Source organism: Podarcis liolepis (assembly GCF_965112155.1).
Source record: "Podarcis liolepis genome assembly, chromosome: 4".
Lineage (NCBI taxonomy): Eukaryota > Metazoa > Chordata > Lepidosauria > Squamata > Lacertidae > Podarcis > Podarcis liolepis.
In genome coordinates this window covers 86263655-86288710 of record NC_139558.1, presented here as the reverse complement: position 1 = coordinate 86288710, position 25056 = coordinate 86263655, and the positions used below count along the sequence as shown (strand labels likewise).

Genomic DNA, 25056 nt, shown 5'->3' with positions numbered 1-25056 from the left:
CATTTGTTGAATGCTCCACTTCTTAGTTCATGCATATGATGCTGTGGAACAACGAACTTAGTTAAGTGGGTCTGCACAGGCTAACTGTGCACCTATGAACTTGCCCCAGAACCCAGTGCAACACAGAGGAGTTGCTCAATAGATATGCCGTAATGGAACGTGTTCGCCAAAGGAGGAACATTTGAAAACAACAGCCTTGGAGTGATGATTAACCATTGTACAAAGGGATCTTTTCAGAACCCAGAATGCGCATTTGCCATGAGCGAGCATGTGTGTGATATCTGTATTCAGCAGTCAATGCATTCTGAATTTACTGGCAGATGGCCCAGAACCCTTCAAAGAGGAGTACATGGAGGATTACAGTTATTTACTGGCATCTCCTTCCAAACCCTAGAGATACGAGATTCCACTGTTCAATTTTTGTTTAAAGTCTTGACAAATACTTTTCATTAATGATAGATGGATGGGAGATTGGTAAGGACACAGGGAATTCACATGAAATGTGAATGTTCAGTGTGCATTCCACGTACTTTGGAAAGACTCCAAGGTGCAATGTCCCTGTACTTTCACCTTTTTTTGCTCCAACCCCCATAAAAAACCAAATCCGAATGCAGACAGCAACCTCTGTTTAGCTTGTAAACCCATCATAGCAGGCTGATGTTATTTCAAGAATGTCCCACCTGATTAATTTATCTTCTGCAGCTGTTACCTACTATTGTGTGAGTTTTACATACTATGGCATAACATAATGTACAGAGCAGAAATGTGGCTGTTAAGGCCAAATGAATCCCTGTGAGTACAATCCAGATAACACTTGCATCCTCCTGATTTCATTGGAACTTTAATCACACTTAACTCTCTTTGGTCTGAGTACATCTCTTTGATCATTATGGTTCCTACATGCGTTTCTCCTCGATTTGCTATTCAATACATGGAGATTCATACTTGAATGTGTAAAGTGACCCCATTGGGATGTGTTGCATTGGAGGCGATTCGAAAAGCACCCAGTATGCTTCATTCACACATGCATGTTCACCCCTTCCTAATTACAGTGTCTCATGGTGACTTGCCTATGGGAACTTGTCCTACTGGCTGACAGGGGCTAGGCCTATACTCTCCAACATTTCTCTGATGAAAATAGGGACACCCTGTTCCATAATAATTATAATTATTTTATTATTTATACCCCCACCCATCTGGCTGGGTTGTTCCAGTCACTCTGGATGGCTTCCAACATATAAAGCCCTCATTAAACATTTAAAAAACATCCCTGTACAGGGCTACCTTCAGATGTATTCTAAAGATTGTACAGTGGTACCTTCTGGTTACGAATGCCGATAACCCGGAAGTAGCTGCTCCTGGTTGCGAACTTTGTCCCAGGATGTGAAAGGAAATCGCGTGCTGGCGGCAGGAGGAGGCCCCATTAGCAAAAGCACACCTCAGGTTAAGAACAGTTTCAGGTTAAGAACGGACCTCCAGAACGAATTAAGTTCTTAACCCAAGGTACCACTGTATAGTAACTTATATCCTTGGCTTGGCACATAACTCCATACCCTCCAACACTTCTCCAGTGACATTCTAAGGTGAAGCGGGACATTCCGGGATCAAATCAGAAACCGGGACAGCTTCTATAAATCCCTGGAAAATAGGACACTTGGAGGGTCTGTAGGCCTGTACAAGGTAAGGGCTAAAGACCAATGGTGGTCAAGTATCTACTGTCTTCAGAAACATTTAAAGCAAGACGGAGATGGCAAAGTGCCTTGATCACTTCAGGAGCATCGCTTTTCCTCTCCTGGAAGGAGAAGCATGGTGTGGAGTTGGTGTTCTCTTTCCTAACAGGTGAAAGCCTCCCAGAGACACTTTATGATCCATACATGTCTGAGACTCCCTCAGGGCCAATCACAGGCCACATTAAAGACATGACTGGCCATGAGGGCTATGTTCTACTTCCATTGTCAGAGTCATCATGCCTCCTAACACTCACTAGTTGCTGGGAATCGCAGGTGAGTGGGGTGCTGTTTCGCTCATGTCTTGCTTGGGCTTCCTGCAGGTATCAGGGCAGCCACTGTGAGAACAGGTTGGTGAATGCGATGGGCCATTGTTTACACAGAGTCTATGCAGGTAGGCTCCTATGCAAGCATGATATCCAACATATATATGTCAGGCAATGGCCGGCCAATGTGGTCACAATCCTATAGCACATCCATGAACTGAATGTCTCCAAAAGACTTTTGTCAAGATCAGAGTCGTTTGGTGAAACAAAACAAAATACAGGATAATAAGGGGTTGTTGTTGTGCAGTCGTTTAGTCGTGTCCGACTCTTCGTGACCCCATGGACCAGAGCACGCCAGGCACTCCTGTCTTCCACTGCCTCCTGCAATTTGGTCAAACTCATGCTGGTAGCTTCGAGAACACTGTCCAACCATCTCGTCCTCTGTCGTCCCCTTCTCCTTGCGCCCTCCATCATTCCCAACATAAGGGTCTTTTCCAGGGAGTCTTCTCTTCTCATGAGGTGGCCAAAGTATTGGAGCCTCAGCTCGATCTGTCCTTCCAGTGAGCACTCAGGGCTGATTTCCTTCAGAATGGAGAGGTTTGATCTTCTTGCAGTCCATGGGACTCTCAAGAGTCTCCTCCAGCACCATAATTCAAAAGCATCAATTCTTCAGCGATCAGCCTTCTTTATGGTCCAGCTCTCACTTCCATACATCACTGCTGGGAAAACCATAGCTTTAACTATACGGACCTTTGTTGGCAAATAACAAGGGGTACCTGCACGAAAATGCTGCAATCTTGAATTCAGGTTCCCAGCAACTCCACTTCTCTTCTCCCTGGTTTTCTGACCCCACAGACTTCATTGACTTATTTTTTCTTTTTGTTTGCTTTTAAAAATCAACTGCTCAGGGAGCTTCTCTATTGAGCCATAGGGAAATTTGATAAATTAGTGAGTGATTCCCAACCGATGCACTTCTTGCAACTGGATGCTACTTAAGAAGAAGGGAAGCGGGTGCATGATACAGAATCCTGCGTTTCATTCAATTACAATTAAAATGCTTAACCACCCGGTCTACATAATGAAAATTGGTGAGATGTTGGCAGCCCATAAAAACCACCTGCTCTGACAGGTGCTGACGCCAGATGTTCGTCTAAGTGCAATGGATAAAAATGATTATCCCAGTCCTTAATATACAGCGGGACAGTTAACATGGCGGCAGAGGGCAAGAAGAAGGGGAGTTACTACTGGTAATTAAGGACACCTGTGGCTTATATAAAACAACTGGCTTTAAAGTTCAGCCAAAAAACATTTGTCCTCTGGAGAAATGATTATAGGTGTCCAGATTGTGTTTGGTGAGCTGTTCATAGAATTGTAGAGTTGGAAGGGGCCAAGGCCACCTGGTGGTGGCCATCGTTATATCTTATGGAAACAAATCCCATAATTTAAGTATGTGCTGTGTGAAGTACTTTCTTTTGTCTGTCCTGGACCTTCCAGCATTCAGCTTCATAGTACAACCCTGAGTTCTAGTATTGTGGGAGAGATACATTGACAGTGCAATCCTTAGCGATTTGTGGAGTTAAATGGTGGCCAATAATTCAGAGTCAGGGAAGGAGTGAAGTGGTAGATGATCTGTCAGGCTTTGGGAATCAGGACAAAGCAAAAAGAGTCACTTACCATTTAAGGTAAAGGGACCCCTGACCGTTAGGTCCAGTCGCGGACGACTCTGGGGTTGTGGTGCTCATCTCGCTCTATGGCCCGAGGAAGCCAGCGTTTGTCTGCAGACAGCTTCTGGGTCATGTGGCCAGCATGACTAAGCTGCTTCTGGCAAACCAGAGCAGCCCACGGAAATGCCGTTTACCTTCTCGCTGGAGCGGTACCTATTAATCTACTTGCACTTGACGTGCTTTTGAACTGCTAGGTTGGCAGGAGCTGGGACCGAGCAATGGGAGCTCACCCTGTCACGGGGATTTGAACTGCCAACCTTTTGATTGGCAAGCCCTAAGCTCAGTGGTTTAAACCACAGCGCCACCTGCTTAAAGTCTTAAATGACTACAGCAAAAGAACAAAGCAGCCATTCTCGGAATGAAGGTGTTCCCAATTAAGGTTTCCACCCACTCCCCCCCATGTCACTTCCGCGCCTTGCAACCTGATCTCACAACCACTGTGCTTCTAGTGTAGCCATCTTATCTGCTCTATGTGACCTTGGGCTGATAAGCTGGACACCTTCCAGTGAGAGAGTCTGTTAGCTCTCTCTCTTCCAGTTCTTCTCCACTTTGCTGTTCACTCCCCAGTTCATCCCAACTTTTGTCTTCAGAACTATGCCCCTCTGCAAACCACTGTTCCAAATCTATACTGCTTCCTCTCCTCCTGGGCAGCTTCAGGATCCTGGTCAGCAGCAGGGGGAGGAGGAGGCTCCCACCATTCCTCATCAGAGCAGTACTCCTCTGCCTGGTCTCTGGCATGATCCCTTGAGGAGTTCCAATAGTAGTGTGGAACACTCAAAGGCCTCTGATTCACTCACCCATTTTTATGCTAAGTGTGTGAGCTGATTCCACTGAGAATCACTGCATTCGATGTGGAGTGTCATGGGAATGCATGCACTGTGGGGCCATTCAGAAATGCAAGTTATCTCTTCATATTGCACCCATCATGGGAAAACCAAGTACATCTGAACCCGGTTCAAAGCAGAAACCTCAAAGTGTCAGAACCAGTGGTGGGGCACAGGGGTCATCCCCCCTGGTGCAAAATTGTTAAGGGTGCAAAATTTCAACCCTGGTACTGCCTCAATACAGTTGCGCACTTCCATTGCTGGACTACATTGAAAATGGCTTCTCCATGAGAACCAGAAAGTGACCTCTCCAGAGAACAGAACGGCTTTTCTTATCTCTTACATCCTGCTAATTTTGCCGTTCATTTTAATTATTTTCCCCGAAAAGCTGCTGCAACAGTACAACACAGTTCAGTGCTAAGAAAGCCTGAATCCCAATAAACTTCCCCAGAATGCATTAATGTGCAGTAAAAATGCTGTCTGGTGCTTTCGTTGCTGTTAACCATTACCTAGGTTTACACAACACAGCCATGACGTCAATGTAATAACTCCCCTGTTAGGAGAATCTCTCAGCTGTTTGCTGAGGATGTTCTCTTGTCAAAGTATATTCTCTGATGAACTGAATTCTCAAGTTGTGACTGAACTCTGCATACCAATTTAAACTGCCATTCCCTAATCTGTTTACAATTTCCTCCTCCTCACACTTCTCTCTCAGATGTGAAGATGAGAGGTCTTGGCTCTATCCTCTGAAAACTAAGGAACAAGCATGGCGATCTTTGTCTTCTCTAGATTAGCCATCTTAGACCTCGAAACCTTTCCTATCCAAATTATGTACTTCCTGTATAAAACAACTTCATTACTTTCTTACTCTAAAAGGATCTTTGAGTGCACAATTGCAATGGGTAAAGGCTAGTAAAGGTAAAGGGACCCCTGACCTTTAGGTCCAGTCGTGACCGACTCTGGGGTTGTGGCACTCATCTCACTTTATTGGCCGAGGGAGCCGGTGTGCAGCTTCTGGGTCATGTGGCCAGCATGACTAAGCTGCTTCTGGCAAACCAGAACACCGTTTACCTTCCCGCTGGAGCGGTACCTATTTCTCTACTTGCACTTTGACGTGCTTTCGAACTGCTAGGTGGGCAGCAGCAGGGACCGAGCAAAGGGAGCTCACCCCATTGTGGGGATTCGAACCGCGACCTTCTGATCGGCAAGTCCTAGGCCCTGTGGTTTAACCCACAATACCACCCGGGTAAATGCTACCCTCTAGCAAAATTCACAAGCTGCACTCTACATACCAAAGTTTCAACAGGTTTCTTCCTACCTTTCGATTTCCTTTCATAGAAACTTCTGCCGCGATGTGGGGCAGTGTCTGTGTACAGACTTTCCAGATCTTCTTGCCACGTGTCTGGGTTAAAGTGCTTGAGGAGTTCCTCCACGGTGTCAAATCCAGCAACGGTTTGATCCAGAGCTTCTGCCGTAAGAGTAGCGTCAGTCACTGACGGAGAGTGATAGGAAATGCCCTAAGAGTGACATACAGTGCGGTGTACTTTGAAAAACGCAGGTAGAAAGTGACAAACATCTCAAATAAAACTTTTCCCCAGATCTGGTTCATAGAATGTATTCATACAGGGCTAATATTATGCATTGCAAAAAACAAGGGCTGCATCCTCAATATATGTATGTTTTTTGTATGTAAATACAAACACATATACAGTGGTACCTCGGGTTACATACGCTTCAGGTTACATACGCTTCAGGTTACAGACTCTGCTAACCCAGAAATAGTACCTTGGGTTAAGAACTTTGCTTCAGGATGAGAACAGAAATCACATGGCGGCGGTGCAGCGGCAGTGGGAGGTGCTTCAGGTTAAGAACAGTTTCAGGTTAAGAACAGACCTCCAAAACAAATTAAGTACTTAACCCAAGGTACCACTGTAGACACAAGCAAACTCTATCTATCTACTATCTATCTATCATCTATCTATCTATCTATCTATCTATCTATCTATCTATCTATCTATCATCTATCTATGTATCTATCTATCTATCTATCTATCTATCTATCTATCTATCTATCTCTATCTATCTATCTATCTATCTATCTATCTATCTATCTATCATCTATCTATCTATCATCTATCTATCTATCTATCTATCTATCTATCATCTATCTATGTATCTATCTATCTATCTATCTATCTATCTATCTATCTATCTATCTATGTATCTATCTCTATCTATCTATCTATCTATCTATCTATCTATCTATCTATCTATCATCTATCTATCTATCTATCTATCTATCTATCTATCTATCTATCATCTATCTATCTATATCTATATTTATCTATCTATCTATCTATCATCCATCTATCATCTATCTATCTATCTATCTATCTATCTATCTATCTATCTATCTATCTATCATTATGGTGCTGGAGTCCCATGGATTGCAAGAAGATCAAACCTATCCATTCTGAAGGAAATCAGTCCTGAGTCCTCACTGGAGGGCAGATTGTGAAGCTGAGGCTGCAGTACTTGGCCACCTCAGGAGAAGAGAAGACTCCCTGGAAAAGACCCTGATGTTGGGAAGGATGGAGGGCACAAGGAGAAGGGGACGACAGAGGACGAGATGGCTGGACAGTGTTCTCGAAGCTACTAACATGAATTTGACCAAACTGCAGGAGGAAGTAGAAGACAGGAGTGCCTGGCATGCTCTGGTTCATGGGGTTGTGAAGAGTCGGACACAACTAAATGACTAAACAACAATAAATCTATCATCTATCTAACTATCTATCTATCTATCTATCTATCTATGGTTGGCATCCGTCTGTTTCGGGAGACAATGGAGGAGTGCACCTTTGGGGGTGAAGTCAAACCATTGGAGTTACAGCTCCTGCTGTGGCTGTAGAGACCAATATAGGAGAGACATGTGTTGCTGCAGTTGGGGCAGCTGAAGGCATCCGGTTGTGCTGCTGCAGACGCACCATGGCGTTCCTTCTCTCTGCACTCCTCCCAGCGGTCATTACTTTTCTGATCACTGCTATGGATACCACGACCTGACTATCTGTCTCTAGGCATATATAAGATCATGGTTAACCAGCTGACTATGTTTGCATGTGTTATTTAAGTAGTGCCATTGGTGTGTGCATGGCACTTTACAAAGTAAAAGAGGATAAGTCCCTGCCCAACATTTGACAACAACATTTGACTGGAGATAAAGGGCAGGAAATGGACACTGGGGTAAACAGAAGACTACTCTGACTATTTCAAGTGCACACAGTTAGGTCTGGTTATAGTGGGGTGCGGGAATTAAAGGGTTGTACCAATGTCTTCGAATCCCCGCGGCGGGGTGAGCTCCCGTTGTTCGGTCCCTGCTCCTGCCCACCTAGCAGTTCAAAAGCACCCTTAAGTGCAAGTAGATAAATAGGTACCGCTTTATAGGGAGGGTAAACGGTGGTTCCGTGTGCTGTGCTGGTGCTGGCTCGCTAGAGCAGCTTCGTCATGCTGGCCACGTGACCCGGAAGTGTCTCCGGACAGCGCTGGCCCCCGGCCTCTTAAGCGAGATGGGCGCGCAACCCCAGAGTCGGTCACGACTGGCCCGTACGGGCAGGGGTACCTTTACCAATGTCTTCATGGAAAAAATGAGTTTTGAAGAGGGATTTGAAGTAAGCGAGAGAGATCTCCAGGGTTTCAGGCAGGGACTAAAGTAGAGTTGATGGGGAATCGAACCTGAGACCTTCTGCTTGCAAAGCAGATGCTCAGCAACTGAGCCATGGCCCTATCATACAATGCTGCTTTTCTTTTATATAAAACTTTTACCTTTGAAAGGATAGATCCCCCCCCCATTTCAGTTAAAAAGGTAAAGGGACCCCTGACCATTAGGTCCAGTTGTGACCGACTCTGGGGTTGTGGCGCTCATCTCATTTTATTGGCCTAGGGAGCCGGCGTACAGCTTCCGGGTCATGTGGCCAGCATGACTAAGCCACTTCTGGTGAACCAGAGCAGCGCAGGGAAACGCCATTTACTTTCCCACCGGAGTGGTGCCTATTTATCTACTTGCACTTTGATGTGTTTTGTAACTGTTGGGTTGGCAGGAGTAGGGACTGAGTAACGGGAGCTCACCCTGTTGCGGGGATTCGAACCGCCGACCTTCTGATCAGCAAGTCCTAGGCTCTGTGGTTTAACCCACAGCGCCACCCGCGTCCCTCCCATTTCAATTACTATGCAGCAAAAGGAAAGCTCAAGAGGACAATCACAGACCCTACGATAACCTGCTGGCCCTGGCAGATGCATAGGAAAAAGCAAATGAATAAGTGGCAGCCTAACAAACTTGAGCTTGTTCTGCAAAGAGGGAATTACCAGTTTCAGGAGAAAAAGCTTTTTGCCAAGCGTATTGTGACTCGAGCGTTGCATCCAGAGAAGAAGACAAAGGAGAACTGTTTTAATGGGACAAGGTTAAGACTTGCCAGGCTATTGACCTCACTGTTGCTATTCAGCAACTTTCAATAGGTTGCTCCTCTGTAGCAAACATTGGCAGCTCCCTTCTAATGAGTGCCAAGCCATTGTGTGATGTTCTTATTCTCCAGAGAGATAAAAACTAATTCAGAATGAACTTGCACATGTCCATCGGTATGTATCTAGCAAAGAGATTTAGCCAAGTTTTAAAAAGGTACAGAAAACCACCCAGAGATGCATATGTTACTGCATAGGTAAATAGCTTGCTGTTACATTTTGTTTTTAATTAATGCATATATAAATTTTGCTAAATAAAATCAGTTATTCAGATTTTCCAATGTATCCTTATGTGGTGGTGATACATGAGGGAAAGAAAATAAAAACATGATCATTCCATGGGCTTCCATGCAAAAAAAAAAACATGCCAAAAAAAATATTTAGGGGGGGAATCTGAATTAAATTCTTTCTCTAAAATGCGCATTTCACATTTAACTTACCAAGACGGGGCTTGTGACCGATTCCCAGTTGGTTTCAGCTGCAGCAGGCTGGAGATCATCCTGAAGATCAAACAGAAAAATAAAGGACAGGGAGGGGCAGGTATTAGAGTCACAACATTATTGTACATGTCTTTTTATAAAAATATATATACAAAGGATGAACTATATGGTTGCTGGGCATTTCCATTCGTAACACAAGACTTTGCTCTGTTCTTTTCCAATTCTGAAAGCATCAGGTTGCATCTAATATAATGCAAATTAAAGTCATGTAGCAGTATACTTGTTCCACTTGTGAAATGTTTTGCACCAGCAGAACGTTGCTGCATGAGAGAACGCATAGGCAGCTTGCTGGTTAACTTCTTCGCACAACAGAGCATGCAACCTGTTTCATGACCAGTTTCCACTAGTGCAACTGCTGCATAGGATTCCTCTGTTGTTTAGCATTAAAAGTCACCTGTCTGCTAGCACAAGAGCCCTTGCTCTTTGTGGACAAATATTTGTCTAGTGGACAAAGATAGTTGGATCCAGCCTAATAAAACAATTTCTGTAGATCTGCAATCGATATTCCATAGATGATTCGGTTATAACTCAGAGAAATTCTTTGTAAACAAAAATGTCTTCAGCAGGTGCCTAAACAACATGAAGCACCTTTTTTATTTCAGCTGGTAATTTTCACTGTCGGTCTTCCTGCCTCCCATTCCCAAAGGGACTTAGCCACCACTGCATTTAAATATATGTTTGTTTAAAAAAGTTTTTATTGAATTTTACGATTTAATATTCAACCACATGACATAATATAACATTTATCATATAACCCCGCCTCCCCACGACTTCCATCAGCTTCCCCTTCTGGTTCTTAAAATATTTACTCCTTCTGCTTAATTGTTGTCTTATCTTTATGATCATACATCTAAATGCTCTTATTTTCTTATCAATTTTAAACCAAATTTTCTTTCATAGTTACCTCTTACACTCAATTACATTTCATATTATTGTTTCTTAACCTTTGAACTTGTTTTCTTAGTTGTAAATGTTTAATCAAACCCTGCTAGTGAGTCCATTTCTTTACAGTATTTCTGTATGTAGAACATAAAGGGTTCCCAGTCTTTTTTAAAATGTTCATTGTCATTGTTTCTGATTCTTCCTGTAAAGGGATCCCTGACTGTTGAGTTGTGAATGACTCTGGGGTTGTGGCACTCATCTCGCTTTACAGGCTGAGGGAGCTGGCATTTGTCCGCAGACAGTTTTCTGGGTCATGTGGCCAGCATGACTAAGACACTTCTGACACAACGGAACACCGACACCAGAGCAGCGCACAGAAACACTGTTTAGCTTCCCACCAGAGTGGTACCTATTAATCTACTTGCACTTTTGGTATGCTTTCAAACTGCTAGATTGGCAGGAGGTGGGACCGAGCAACAGGAGTTCACCCTGTCACAGGGATTCGAACCGCCAACCTTTTGATTGGGAAGCCCAAAGGCTCAGTGGTTTAGACCACAGCGCCACCCGCGTCCCTGATTCTTCCTGTAAGTTTCGCCATTTCTGCATATTCCATAAGTTTGGCTTGCTATTCTTTTTTCATTGGTATCTTGTCATCTTTCCATTTTTTTGGCTGGGAGAGGCAGCTAAATGTATGTTTTTAAACACATTTTCGACCACAAAACTCATTTCTGAATGCATATTCTCTCAGCATAGCCTTTTCTAAAAAGGATCCACTCTCAAAATGCATATATTATTATATAACATAGAATAGCACCAGAACATCCTGAAAACAGAAAAGCTAGTGGATAACTAAATTCCAGTTAGCTGGAGGTTGGGAATCAGGTCACTTCATTTTGGAATCCAATCAAATTCCTCACCGATCCCTATAAGAAACCATCTTTTGGAATGGAGGAAAATGCGAAAAGTAGTTTGCAGAGTGGCACGAGGGGACCTGTGGCTCAGGTGTAACCTTTGAAAATCAATGAGTTCCTCTCCCTCTCAAGACACAATGCCTGAGCTGAGTCTTAAATAACCAGGAGCCACAGAGAAAGAGAGAGGATGTGTGGCTGGCTGCCACAATACATCTCTAGCTATAATTCCATTATTGGTGATGACTATGTTAATAACAGGGCACAATGATGTAGTGGGTGCCTCCTGATCCATTCTGACATAGTCACTTGTTATAATAGGAGAGAGAGCATGATAGTCCAAACTCTGTCAAAGAAAGATGAAGGTTTTCAGCTGTAATTACAGTCAAGGTCAGTCTGAGCCTGGTTTGTCTATTTATGAAAAGTGAAAGGTGCAAAATGGCTTTAAGTAGCAGGCGAGTTTGGTCTGCACCTCTCTCGTTCCTTGCTATTATGTTAGGAGGAGAAGGATGTCCAAATGTGTGGCTTGGGGACGATTCGAACTATGGGAAACCAGCGTAATTTATGATGGCTTAAATTAAGCTGGCATAATGTACACCACATCCAAACTTATTCAGGAACAGAGCTGCTGCTGCCCGAGACTGGCAGAGGGAAAGCAAGCTTTTCAAAATGGAGTTTAGTTAAGTCCCTGCTTTTACTGGTGGAAGTTCCACCTGGTTGGCGGGTCACGTGACTGATCTGAACAGAGGGAGTACTCTGGGAGTACCCCTGCTTGTCCCTGCCACTGCTCCAGAATATCTCTTTTTCAGGACTTAAGACAACCAGGGGCAGAGGAAGGGGGTTCGGTGGGGGGTGGGCCGCCCTGGTGTCACCACTGAGGGGGGTGACAAAATGCTGGGTGGCACTCACCGCAGGGCCTGCAGTGCACCCGAGCCACGCGTCACTCCGGGGAGTGACGTGATGGTTTGGGTGCCCACAGGGTCCGGGCTACCCCAAATGGTCCACCTGCCACCTCCCCCTCAGCTGTAGGGCGGCTGAGTGGGAGGAGGCAGGCAGACTCCTCAGAGGCCCCGTGGAGTGTCCTGCCCTGGCTCACCCAGCCCCACGGGCGGCTGGCCCCACCCCCCATGGGCAGCTGGTCCTGCTCCTGGGCGCAGGGCACACGCGCCGCCCCAGGCTCCCAATCAGCTTGCTCCGCTGCTGAAGGCAACATAAGATCTGCTGGTCTCAGCTGAGCCCCAACTGAGACATGATGAGAGAGTTGTGGCAGGGTATCTCTGGCTCAGTCAGAAGGTGTGGCTTGCACCTGCATAGCCCGGCCGCACAAGCAATTCATAGAATTGTAGAGTTGGATGGGGCTGTCAGGAGCTTTTCCTACTCTCGAGTAGGACCCTGGTAGAGACACATGCCCAACTGGCATGATCTCTCCCTCCCGGTCGTTCATTCGAGCGATTCAAAAGCTTTCTTCAGCCCAAACATTACAGCGACCGATGCCAACAGACATTGGCACACTCAGGGATCCGCAGAGTCTTCACAGCTTTGCATGACAGACCTCAGCAACTCAGCATTTTGGCTAATCTACTTTATTTACATATAAAACACACATGGAGCACTGCAACATGGCTCCCTCTCTCTCTAGCATCAGACAGCAAAGAGAAAGAACAAAGGACAGTCCCACTTCACGTAACACAATAACACAAACATCCTGTCTCCGTCACTTCCCACTCTGTGGAGTCAAAACATACACCGTCATGTGACAGACAACAATCCCATGACTGCAATCACAGAGCAGGAATTCTAACAGGGGTCACAAGGGTCAACTAGCCCAACTCCCTGCAATGCAGGAATCTTTGGGTGATCTAACCCATGACCCATGACCCTGAGATTCAGAGTCTCGTGCTTTACTGAGCCAGAGACCTATTGGATCCTTATTTAGCCAGGTAGATCTTGGGCTTGGATTGCTTCCTTATTTATGAAACTGTGCAGTGGGTAAACAGGGAAGAATTATTAACTTTCCTTTAAAAGAAAAATAAAAGGGAGTAGTTAGCATCTACTGTAATGGGTATGTTTCAAGTTTAAGACAGGTAGGGTCACAGAGAAGGATGGGGGAGAAACCTGATTCTGTTTGCATTTAAAGGCGAAACTACTAAATCTGCACTTTCTGAAATGATGCATGAAGCAAAACGCAGCCACCCTTTTCAATTCACATTTACCCAATTTTTTAAGTGCAGTTTTTCAACCAAACAATGCTTGGAAATGTGAGGGTAAATGGTGCATGAAAATGAACTTAATCATGAAAAGAACACACAAAACGTGTTTTATTGAGGGGAAAGTGCTCACAAAAACGTATGCATTAGTCAAAAACCGAATGAAAAATGTGTTGAATAGCACATAGCTGCACTAAAATGTTGATGAATTTCCTTAAGTTTTTTAAAAATAAAAAATAACACATATTGCTATGGAAATGTGGAGAACTGAATTAATGATTGCAAGAACTGAAACTGATGGATCCTTCCATCCCTATTCATAGGTGAGTGGTAGGGGAAATCGTGACAGTTTCCCCAATCTTAATTTCAGTTCTTCACATTAGTTTGCATTTATTTTAATTTTAAAAACTGACTTTCTCCTAAGATACACATTTTGTATGCAATTTGGACTCTTTTACACATTTTTACAAAGCTAATTCCCCCAACGATATGTATTTTTTTGCATCTTATTCTTTTACTAACATATGCAGTTTTAGGCAGACTTTACCCTACTACATGCATATATATTTTTGTTCACATTGCCCGTGTAATGGGCTCCATGGCAAAATTCAGAGGACCACGAATTTCGTAGGATGGCTATGTTTTGGTCCACAAATTGTAAATTACTTAAGTTTTAAACGTGAACTAAATTACATCCCTCCCCATATGCACAGAAGGTGTAGCTCTGCCCTTTGATTCACCCTTTCCCCTTGGCTCTGAGAATCACACCTTATTCCCTATGCAAAATCCAGTGCCCTTGAGAGGGCTTTGGTGAACTTCTGCCATGCTGACTGGCAGATTTCAGCATGAGCCTCGTTGGTAGTACAAGAAAATGCCTTGAGTGAAACTGCAAAAGAAAAGAAAAGAAAAGAAAAGAAAAAAGAGAGAGACTAGTGGATGCTTCAGTAGTCTCTCCTGACTACAGCAGAGCAGAAAAACAGCCCTTCAGAATTTACGGGAGGTTAATAACTGAAGGGTGGGTGAAGCAATGTGGTCATTCCCAAATCCTTCCTCCCTTGACATTGAGGGGTGACATTTTGCAGCTGACCTGTAAATAAGGGCTGTGCATGCTCTGTTGTGGTTGTTTAAAGGGGGAAAGTATTTCTCAAGCAATATAACTTGACCTTCCCAGTAGCCTGCTAATATTGGGGATTGGGATAGAGAAGTGTTTACCCGGAGAGTTAAATTTATTTATTTATTTATAAAATAATTTTTATTAGGTTTTCCACAATTATAACAAATAGCACATAACAAAACAACAAAGAGAAAAACAAAAGCAGAAAAATACATCTAAGAAGAAAATACATCAAAGAACAAAAAAAAAATACAAAAAACACTATCCTACCCACCACAATACAAAGAAAAAATAAAAACGAACTTAATTCTTTGAAAACCCAACCGTAATTACATGTTGGTTGACTTCCTCTATTCCCTCCCTTCTGAATTTCCTTGTATCTGCATGTAACAGCTTTCCAATATCATTCTTAAACAAAAGTATTTCCAACTGTTATCTATCTTATTCACTTTTCTTACCAATCTACATCACATTTATATAATTACATCCTAATTTAGTCCTAGGCCTATTTGGTACTTCCAAGTGACTTACCCGGAGAGTTAAATTTATTTCTGCGTTACAAAGCAATGGGTTGTAGTCACCTAAGTCCTACTCAGAGTAGACCCAATGAAATCAATGAACCTAAACTTGTCATGCCCATTAACTTCAATGTATCTAGTCTGTGCAGGACAAGCATTGAATACCATTCACAGTTTTTACAAACACAATGCATTCCTCATGTTGCCCCAGATACTGTTGAAGCTGGTTAAATCCTATGTGGCAGGACACCTTTTTCTTCTCCTGGAAAATATGTGCATGTATTTTTTACAGCGCAGTCCTACATGCATTTACTCAGAAGCAGTACCCATTGATTTAAGTAGAGCTGAAGCTGTTGATTTTTACTTCCCTTCATTTTTTAATTTTTCCTATTGTAAGTTCAGATCTCTATATTTCCACGCCAGCTGGCAATTTTAGTCCTCATGAAAATTCATTGGCATTTAAATGTGATTTTCTCATAATATAAACATTTGTATGCAATTCTGTCCGGTATACACATATTTGCAAAGCAATTTCCCGCAATATTACACAATTCGTTGTTTTGTTGTTTGCTAATATATGCTTTTAAATTTACACCTACCCTAGTATAAACTTGGTTTGTATATTGTTTCAGAAAGTGTGCGTTGAACAAGTTTGCCTTTAGAAGCAAGATGAATTACCGGTAAGTTGTTCCCCTACCCCTATGCAGGGCTTCCCCAGGCCACACCCCCTTTTCAGCCACATCTCTCCCTATATCATGACCCCCTACTTCACATTCTCCTTGAGTGTCCCTGAATGCTGATAGGTGATTTTTGCTTGACTGGGTGTGAGTGTGTCTAGAAACTAGCCTATTCTATGAAGGCTAAATTAACATTTGTTGCTCCTCCTATGTTTGCTTCTGGCCTCACTCACCACCAGCATGTGGCCCTAGGAGGTTTGCCCAGCAAGAAGTTCCTCACCCTGACCTAGTTATTTTACTGCACCTTTGACACAAATATCCAAAGAGATGAATATTCGAAGAGTGTTCCACAAATGACTGAATGAGGATATTGGATATGTGCGCCCTACAGGGACAGTGTTTTTGCCTATGCTTGGAAGAGATCGTGCCTGTGATTACTTGCTGCAAAGCTCCCTTTGTCTTATTGATCTTATATGATGGTTCATTGACATTTTAAAAGCTCCGTCTCTGTGGGCCCCACTTAATTTTGCAGGAAACTTATGACAGAAATGTGGATAATATTTTACAGATGCAGCAAAGGGCTAAGCAATTTACTCCCTTCCTGGAAAACGATGCATCTTTTAAGGGGTGGCTGGGTACATATATTTTCAAATGAAAACATAAAAGCAAGAACTGTCTGTAGACTTCCTAAAAATTGAACAACAGTGGCAAATAACAAGAGATACCCCCTCCCCCAGTCTCTGAAGTTTAGAAGGATGATCTTCTGCCAAGTTTCTTTGCTTACTGATGGGCTCGAAAGATGCTGATTTTCTGTAAACAGTAAGAAATAATACTGCCTATTTGGATTGTGTTCAGCTGACTTCAGCCAGATGGTTAGAAGAGGTGCGTGGAAGTGTGTGTTTTTATGTGTGGAAGTGTGTGAAAGAGTGGCATCTCCTTATTCCAATTTAATTTGCAACATCTGTGTCTTGCTTTTTGTTTTTGTTTTGCAAAGAGATATTTAAATGAAAGAAACGATTGTTATTCATTTTACAAGATACCGTTCTAGTTAACTGCAGATGCTGATATCTGGTGAATTCTTTTTTAAAAATAAATTTTATTAATTTTACAAATAAAAAAATACAAACAAACACACATCGATAAAGTAACACTATATGTGGAGATTCAATGAATCTCATGACTTCCCCCCCATCCTGTCCATGGAGTCTTGTTTTAAAACATCTACAACTGCTTACAGTGGTACCTCGGGTTAAGTACTTAATTGGTTCTGGAGGTCCGTTCTTAACCTGAAACTGTTCTTAACCTGAAGCATCACTTTAGATAATGGGGCCTCCCACTGCTGCTGCACTGCCAGAGCACGATTTCTGTTCTCATCCTGAAGCAAAGTTCTTAACCTGAGGTACTATTTCTGGGTTAGCGGAGTCTGTAACCTGAAGCGTATGTAACCTGAGGTACCACTGTATTAGTTTGTACTCCAGTTATTATATCCAACCATATTATCCATAATGTTTCTTTACACTACAAGTGAGTCAAAATCCTACTCTTGTTTCCATCTGCTTACAGTAGTCTCCAAAATAACTTGTAAATTCCCCCCCCCCCATTCTTTTATAAAGTTATCTAAAGTCAGATATCATGGTGAATTCAACTAGGGATGCTATTTCAGAGTTCAAGAGCAGGAAACAAAGACACTTTTATCATTGGGAAAATACTTGGTGAGTGTTAAAATGCCTGATCTTGGCTTTGTTCTAAGTCAAACTGCCAGATTACACCCTTGCTGCTAGCAATATTTTAAAGTGCAGTTATTGTGATTATTTTATTTATTAATATATTTATTTCTACATTTATATCCCACTTTACCTCCAAGGAGCTCAAAGTAGCATACATCATTTTCCATTTGTGACCTTGCAATTTGAGGTAATTTCCATTCTCCTTTCCGTTTTTGATGGAACTCTTCCTACCTGTGAAAGACCTTCCCTCCGTTTCAACCTTGCTTTTGACCAAAATATATTTTCACGCTTTCCTTCTGCGTTACGGATGGAAGTGCCATGTAAGCCTCTATAAATTAAGAATAGACACCTGTGTGGTTGCTGGCTTATGTGCACTGTTGGGTTGGCTGCGTGGAAAAACACTTCCCCTGGCTTTAATCTCTTTTTGAATGCACCTGGCAAATGTACCTGAACCAGCACCACGATGGCCCTTGCAAGCTCTAGGAGCTGCAGTTAAAATGAGAAAGCATTTTACCTCCTCATATTTGTGAAGGAGATAAATCACCCACAAAAGGAATAGACTGATTATCCACTGTCCTATTGTCCTTGGCTTGAAGGCATTTCTTCCTTGGCCAGCCTCAAATAAAAAAGGTTTCACCTAGGGGATGATTTACATGTCCTGGCTAGATGGTTATCAGTCTACCATCGTTTAATAATAGGGATGGGTGAGAAATCCAATTCAGTTTGCATTTAAAGGCGAACCCACACAATTCACACTTAACAAAACATTACCCAGACCAAAACACAGCCATTCTGCAAAATTCAAATCTCTTTGAATTTTGCAATGCAGTTCTCCAGCTGAGTAACACACACACACACACACACACACACACACACACACACACACATATATATATAGTGCAGCATAAAACGTATATAAAATAGTGTTGCTGCTTTTTATTGCTTTATAAGGAGAAATTGCTTTATAAAAATGTATATGTATATTGTGAGAAATTCACAGTAAAATGCTATCAATACAGACTGAATCTGCATAAACTTCTGCATATACAGTCATACCTTGGAAGTCAAATGGAATCTGTTCCAGAAGTCTGTTCGATTTCCAAAGTGTTCAACTTCCAAATCACAGCTTCTGATTGGCTGCAGGAAGCTCCTGCAGCCAATTGGAAGCCTCGGAAGCCCCATCGGATGTTCGGCTTCCAAAATAACATTCGAAAACTGGAACAGTCACTTCCGGGTTTCGCTCATTCAGGAGCCAAAACGTCTGAGTTCAACAACCAAGGTATGACTTTAAAAGGCTTATTCGAGGATCAAGGAATGTTTGCTGATTGGTAGATGGGGTACAAGGGAGTTTTGTAGAATGAGAAGAGGGAACCAATAGTAGATAGTGAGGAAGAGCCAGAGTGGTATAATGGTTAGAGTGTTGGACTATGATCTGGGAGAGCAGGGTTTGAATCCCCACTCAACCATGAAGCTCGCTGGGTGAGCTTGGGCCAGTCACCATCTCTTAGTCTAACCTACCTCATGGGCTTGTTGTGAGGATGAAATGGGGGGAAACCATGTACACCACCTTGAGCTCCGTGGAAGAAAAAGTGGTATATGAATGTGATGATGATGATGATGTGGCAGAGTAGGTCTATCTAGGAGTGGCTGAATAAAGTGGATAGGGATAGTTATGACTTCAAAGTATTCACTCCTCAAGAAGAACGGTGCTGATGGTGGTGACAATGGCCTAATGTTGTGCTAGGCCTTGATTTACAGAGCCATGATTTACAACTTAGCAAGCACCACATACTGTAAAAGGCACAGGGGGAGGAATGGGGAAGCAAGTATAAATAAATCTGTTTTGGAAGTCCTGTTGTAGATGGAAGCTCTTGTACACTGCCAGACGTAAAAACACGCTGCTCATGAGACGAAGGCTGAAGAGAAAATGGAGGTTTCGTTGGACAAGGAGAGCATACCAGGATGACATTCATGAGAAGATAAAAAGTTTCAACTACAACAAGACACAACAGTGAAGGGTTGAAAAGGAGCAAGTGCAGCTTCATCGAGGGATAGGGACCCAATGAATAGAATTAGGGGTCTCCCAAGGCAGCAGAATCATTATGTGTTCCCATTCATTTTCATTTGTAGAGTGTTATTTAAATTTCCATTCATTTTATGTGCTCCCATTCTCTTTATTTATAAAGGCAAAGGGACACCTGACCATTAGGTCCAGTTGTGGCTGACTCTGGGGTTGCGGCGCTCATCTCACTTTATTGGCCGAGGGAGCCGGCGTACAGCTTCCAGGTCCTGTGGCCAGCATGACTAAGCCGCTTCTGGCGAACCAGAGCAGTACACGGAAGCACTGTTTACCTTCCCGCTGGAGTGGTACCTATTTATCTACTTGCACTTTGATGTGCTTCCAAACTGCTAGGTTGGCAGGAGCAAGGACCAAGCAACGGGAGCTCACCCCGTCGTGGGGATTCAAACCGCCGACCTTCTGATCAGCAAGCCCTTACTTATACCCTATAAATGCCCCATTTGCTCCAAAGGACAAACATCCGCTGAAAAAAGCAGCTTCCTATGGGGCAGGGAGCTTCAATGCAGTGAAGTGAAGGACTTGGGTTCAGCCAGACAAGAGGTCTTACACTTTGTCCCAGTGTGAGGCCAGGTTGGCATATGAAACTCTATGGCATTTGAGATGAGGCAAATGGAATCGTGTGTGTGGCCCTTCCAGCAACTTTTGACCCAAGTGCAAATTCCACTCGCAAACTGATCGCAATGCTTGCTGCTTCGAGGATATTTGAGAGAAGAGCGGAAATGTTGAGGTGGGGAGTAGAGAATGGGAGAGACAGAGTATAGATCTTTAGAATGGTAGAAGACAGGAAGAATAATGTGGCAGCATTAAAGAAAGGGAAAATATAAGCTTGCTTTGAAGACAAATCTTCCTGACAGCGAGATTTTTCCCCATGATGATCTCCCTGAAGGAGTGATAGAAGCTCCATTTGTTGGGGCTTTTAAAACAAGACTGGACTGAAAGGAAGAAACAGACAATAGGAGAGATTTTTGCCCCGAGAGATCATTTAATGAGATGTCCTAATAGCTTTTTCAGATCTTTAGTCCCTGGCTCTGTATTCCCCTCTAATGATCACTGTAACAGGAAAAGCAGAGAGGCCCAGAGCTTATGGAATTTTCTAAAACAACTGCATTTTTTGACCTAATCCTGTAAATATCTTCCAGTGGTTACTTCTCATCACTACAGTAGTGCCCCGCAAGACGAATGCCTCGCAAGACAAAAAACTCGCTAGACGAAAGGTTTTTTTGTCCGCGATTTGCCTCGCAAGACGAATTCCCCTATGGGCTTGCTTCGCAAAACGAAAACGTCTCGCGACATTGTTTCCTTTGTGTAAAAACCGTTAAAACCAAGGGTGCTTAGCTTGAGCAGCTGCAGTTGCGACTTGGCTTCGAGGAGCAACTGTTAGCACGTGGTTTGGTAGCCTTTTATCAGACTTTGCTCACTTTTGAAGATTTTCCAAAACTTTTCCAGAACTTTTCCAGAACTTCTCTTTCATCCATTTGGTAAGTTAAACTTTTATAACTTTTTTGGGGGGTTTTGGATTTTGGGTTGGGGTGTTTGGGATTCAAGGACTTGGTGTTGGGAAGGGGTTTGTGATAATCTGGGGGCTTGTGGGCCTTTTGGGGGAATTTTTATGATTTTCTGTGACCATTGTGCCAGGTTGTTTATTTTTGAAAATTTTTCTGAGTTTGAATTTCTGAGTGCTGGCTGGCTAGGGGAACAGTGGGGGAGGTTTCTGCAGAAATCTGGGGGCTTGTGGGGTTTTTTTGGGAATTTTTATGATTTTCTGTGACCATTGGGCCAGGTTGTTTATTTTTGAAAATTTTTCTGAGTTTGAATTTCTGAGTGCTGGCTGGCTGGGGGAACAGTGGGGGAGGTTTCTGCAGAAATCTGGGACCATGTGGGGGTTTTTTTGGGAATTTTTATGATTTTCTGTGACCACTAGGCATGGCTGTTTTTTTTTGAAAATTTTTCTGAGTTTGAATTTCTGAGTGCTGGCTGGCTGGGGGAACAGTGGGGGAGGTTTCTGCAGAAATCTGGGGGCTTGTGGGGTTTTTTTGGGAATTTTTATGATTTTCTGTGACCATTGGGCCAGGTTGTTTATTTTTGAAAATTTTTCTGAGTTTGAATTTCTGAGTGCTGGCTGGCTGGGGGAACAGTGGGGGAGGTTTCTGCAGAAATCTGGGGGCTTGTGGGTTTTTTGGGGGAATTTTTATGATTTTCTGTGACCATTGGGCCAGGTTGTTTATTTTTGAAAATTTTTCTGAGTTTGAATTTCTGAGTGCTGGCTGGCTAGGGGAACAGTGGGGGAGGTTTCTGCAGAAATCTGGGACCATTTGGGGTTTTTTTTGGAATTTTTATGATTTTCTGTGACCACTAGGCATGGCTGTTTATTTTCGAATTTTTTTCTGAATTTGAATTTCTGAGTGCTGGCTGGCTGGGGGAACAGTGGGGGAGGTTTCTGCAGAAATCTGGGACCATGTGGGGTTTTTTTGGAATTTTTATGATTTTCTGTGACCACTAGGCATGGCTGTTTTTTTTCAAATTTTTTTTTCTGAATTTGAATTTCTGAGTGCTGGCTGGCTAGGGGAACAGTGGGGGAGGTTTCTGCAGAAATCTGGGACCATGTGGGGGTTTTTTGGAATTTTTATGATTTTCTGTGACCACTAGGCATGGCTGTTTTTTTTCAAATTTTTTTTTCTGAATTTGAATTTCTGAGTGCTGGCTGGCTGGGGGAACAGTGGGGGAGGTTTCTGCAGAAATCTGGGGGCTTGTGGGGTTTTTTTGGAATTTTTATGATTTTCTGTGACCACTAGGCATGGCTGTTTTTTTTTTGAAAATTTTTCTGAATTTGAATTTCTGAGTGCTGGCTGGCTAGGGGAACAGTGGGGGAGGTTTCTGCAGAAATCTGGGACCATGTGGGGTTTTTTTTGGAATTTTTATGATTTTCTGTGACCACTAGGCATGGCTGTTTTTTTTCAAGTTTTTTTTTCCTGAATTTGAATTTCTGAGTGCTGGCTGGCTGGGGGAACAGTGGGGGAGGTTTCTGCAGAAATCTGGGGGCTTGTGGGGGTTTTTTGGAATTTTTATGATTTTCTGTGACCACTAGGCATGGCTGTTTTTTTTTCAAATTTTTTTTTCTGAATTTGAATTTCTGAGTGCTGGCCATGTTGTTATTTTTTGAAATTTTTTTTGTCTGGGTGGGGAAGCAGTTGGGGAGGGGTTTGCAGCAGTAGGGGAGGGGCTGGGGGAGCAGTTGAGGAGGGGTTTGCAATTTCTGTGTTGTGGGTGGGTTGGTGCGTGTCTGTGGGAGCAGTTGAGGTTTTTGAAGACATTGGTGATTTTTGAAGCTTTTCCTAAACTTTTTTTGCAGCCATTTGAGGTTCCTGAGGACTTCGGTGGTTGATTGTTGAAGCTTTTCCAGAACTTCTCTTTCATCCATTTGGTAAGCTCAACTTTTAAAACTTTTTTGGGGGTTTTGGGATTTTGGATTTGGGGTTGGGGTGCTTGGGATTCAAGGCCTTGGTTCTGGGTTTTAATTTCTGTGTGGTGGGTGGCTGGGTGCTTTTGTATTTTTTTGGTTTGAATCACATCACTGATTTTTTTTCCTGTTTCTTAGTTTACGAAGGTAGGACCTGTGCTGCCATGGGACCCAAGAAGACTGCTGCTGCGGTGGCCGGCGAGAGGAAGAAGGAGAAGGTGATGCTGGAAATGAAGAAGGACATCATTCGGAAGCACGACGGCGGAATGCGTGTGACGGACATCGCCAGGGAGTACGGCAGGAACCCATCGACCATCGGGACCATCCTGAAGATGAGGGAGAAGATCATGGCGACTGATGCAGCCAAGGGAGTCACCAGGATCGTGAGGAACCGCCCAGCTGTCCTGGAGGAGGTCGAGAAGTTGCTGCTCATCTGGATAGAAGAGAAGCAGCGTGCAGGGGACACAGTGTCTGAGGCCGTCATTTGTGCATGAGCCTTGCATGCTGACCTCATCCGGGAACAGCCAGGAACCTCAGCCGAGCCAGAAGTCTTCAAGGCTAGCAGAGGTTGGTTTGACCGGTTCAAGACAAGATCTGGCATCCACAGCGTGGTCAGGCATGGAGAGGCTGCCAGTTCTGATGTTCCTGCGGCTGAAGACTTTGCAGCGGAGTTCCTGGAGCTTGTGAAGACGGAGGGCTACGTTCCGCAGCAGGTCTTCAACTGCGACGAGACCGGGCTGTTTTGGAAGAGGATGCCCAAAAGGACTTTCATCACTCAGGAGGAGTCCAGGCTGCCTGGCCACAAGCCCATGAAGGACCGTCTGACCCTGCTCTTCTGTGCCAACGCAAGCGGCGACCTGAAGATCAAGCCCCTGCTGGTGTACCACTCGGAGAACCTACGGGCCTTCAAGAGACACAAGATCGACAAGGAGCGGCTGAGTGTCATGTGGCGATCCAACAGCAAGGCTTGGGTCACACGTGTGCTGTTTGTGGACTGGGTCAATCTTGCTTTTGGCCCTGCTGTCAAGCAGTACCTGCTGGACAACGACCTGCCGCTGAAGGCTTTGCTTCTGATGGACAATGCTCCTGCCCATCCTAAAGGCCTTGAGGTGGACTTGTTGGAGGAGTTCAGCTTCATCAACATCATGTTCCTGCCGCCTAACACCACGCCACTGCTCCAGCCGATGGATCAGCAGGTCATCGCCAATTTCAAAAAACTCTACACCAAGGAGCTTTTCAGGCGATGCTTCGAGGTGACTGACTGCACCACCATCACCCTGCGGGAATTCTGGAAGGACCACTTCGACATCGCCACCTGCTTGAAGATGGTCAACACGGCCTGGAAAGGGATCAGCCAGAGAAATTTGAATTGCGCTTGGCGCAGCCTGTGGCCGGACTGTGTGGCACCAAGTGACTCTGATGCACCAGAGTCAACAGTGGTGCAGGACATTGTTGCCTTGGGGAGGACCATGGGCCTGGAGGTCACGGAGGAGGACGTCTGCGAGCTGGTAGAGGGGCACGACGACGAGCTGACCACCCAGGAGCTGGTCGAACTGCAGGCAGAGGCTGCGCAGGAGCAGGCCTCACTGGAAGAGGAGGAAGCAACTGAGGAACGGCTGTCCTCCGAAAGACTGAGGGACATTTGCCAGAGGTGGAAGGAGGTGCAGACTTTTGCAGATCTACACCACCATGAGAAGCACGTGGCACATGACGCTGGGAACTTTTATGATACGAGGGTCATGTCGTATTTCAGGGAGCTGCTGAAAAGGCGGATAAAGCAGCAGACAATGGACAGGTTCTTGACCAAGAAGCAAAGAGTGGAAGAGGAGCCTTCTTCAAGTGGTCCCCCAGAGTCTTAGAAAATGTCTGTATACTGTACTTTGTTGATTTTTAAATGTATTTCTGTCATGTTTATAAAGTTTATTTATTTTCC

The 25056-nt window shown here is 43.9% G+C and overlaps 2 protein-coding genes across 2 annotated transcripts in view; one reads left to right on the top strand and one right to left on the bottom strand.

The window, feature by feature from the left end:
* Window positions 1-25056, bottom strand: part of PDGFD (platelet derived growth factor D) — a 151165-nt gene that overhangs the window by 19770 nt on the left and 106339 nt on the right. Inside the window, exons 4-5 of the mRNA XM_083499854.1 lie at window positions 9494-9553; window positions 5860-6058 (exon numbers count right to left, since the gene is read on the bottom strand). Of these exons, the coding sequence (XP_083355980.1) occupies window positions 5860-6058; window positions 9494-9553 (259 nt within the window). The remainder of the gene's footprint in view (window positions 1-5859; window positions 6059-9493; window positions 9554-25056) is intronic.
* On the top strand, window positions 23010-23617 carry LOC310705775 (putative CENPB DNA-binding domain-containing protein 1; the record flags this gene model as incomplete). The annotated part of the gene is made up of 2 exons (XM_083500598.1): window positions 23010-23087; window positions 23262-23617. Exon 2 carries the CDS (start codon window positions 23288-23290, stop codon window positions 23615-23617), a length of 330 nt encoding a protein of 109 aa, XP_083356724.1. The 5' UTR covers window positions 23010-23087; window positions 23262-23287.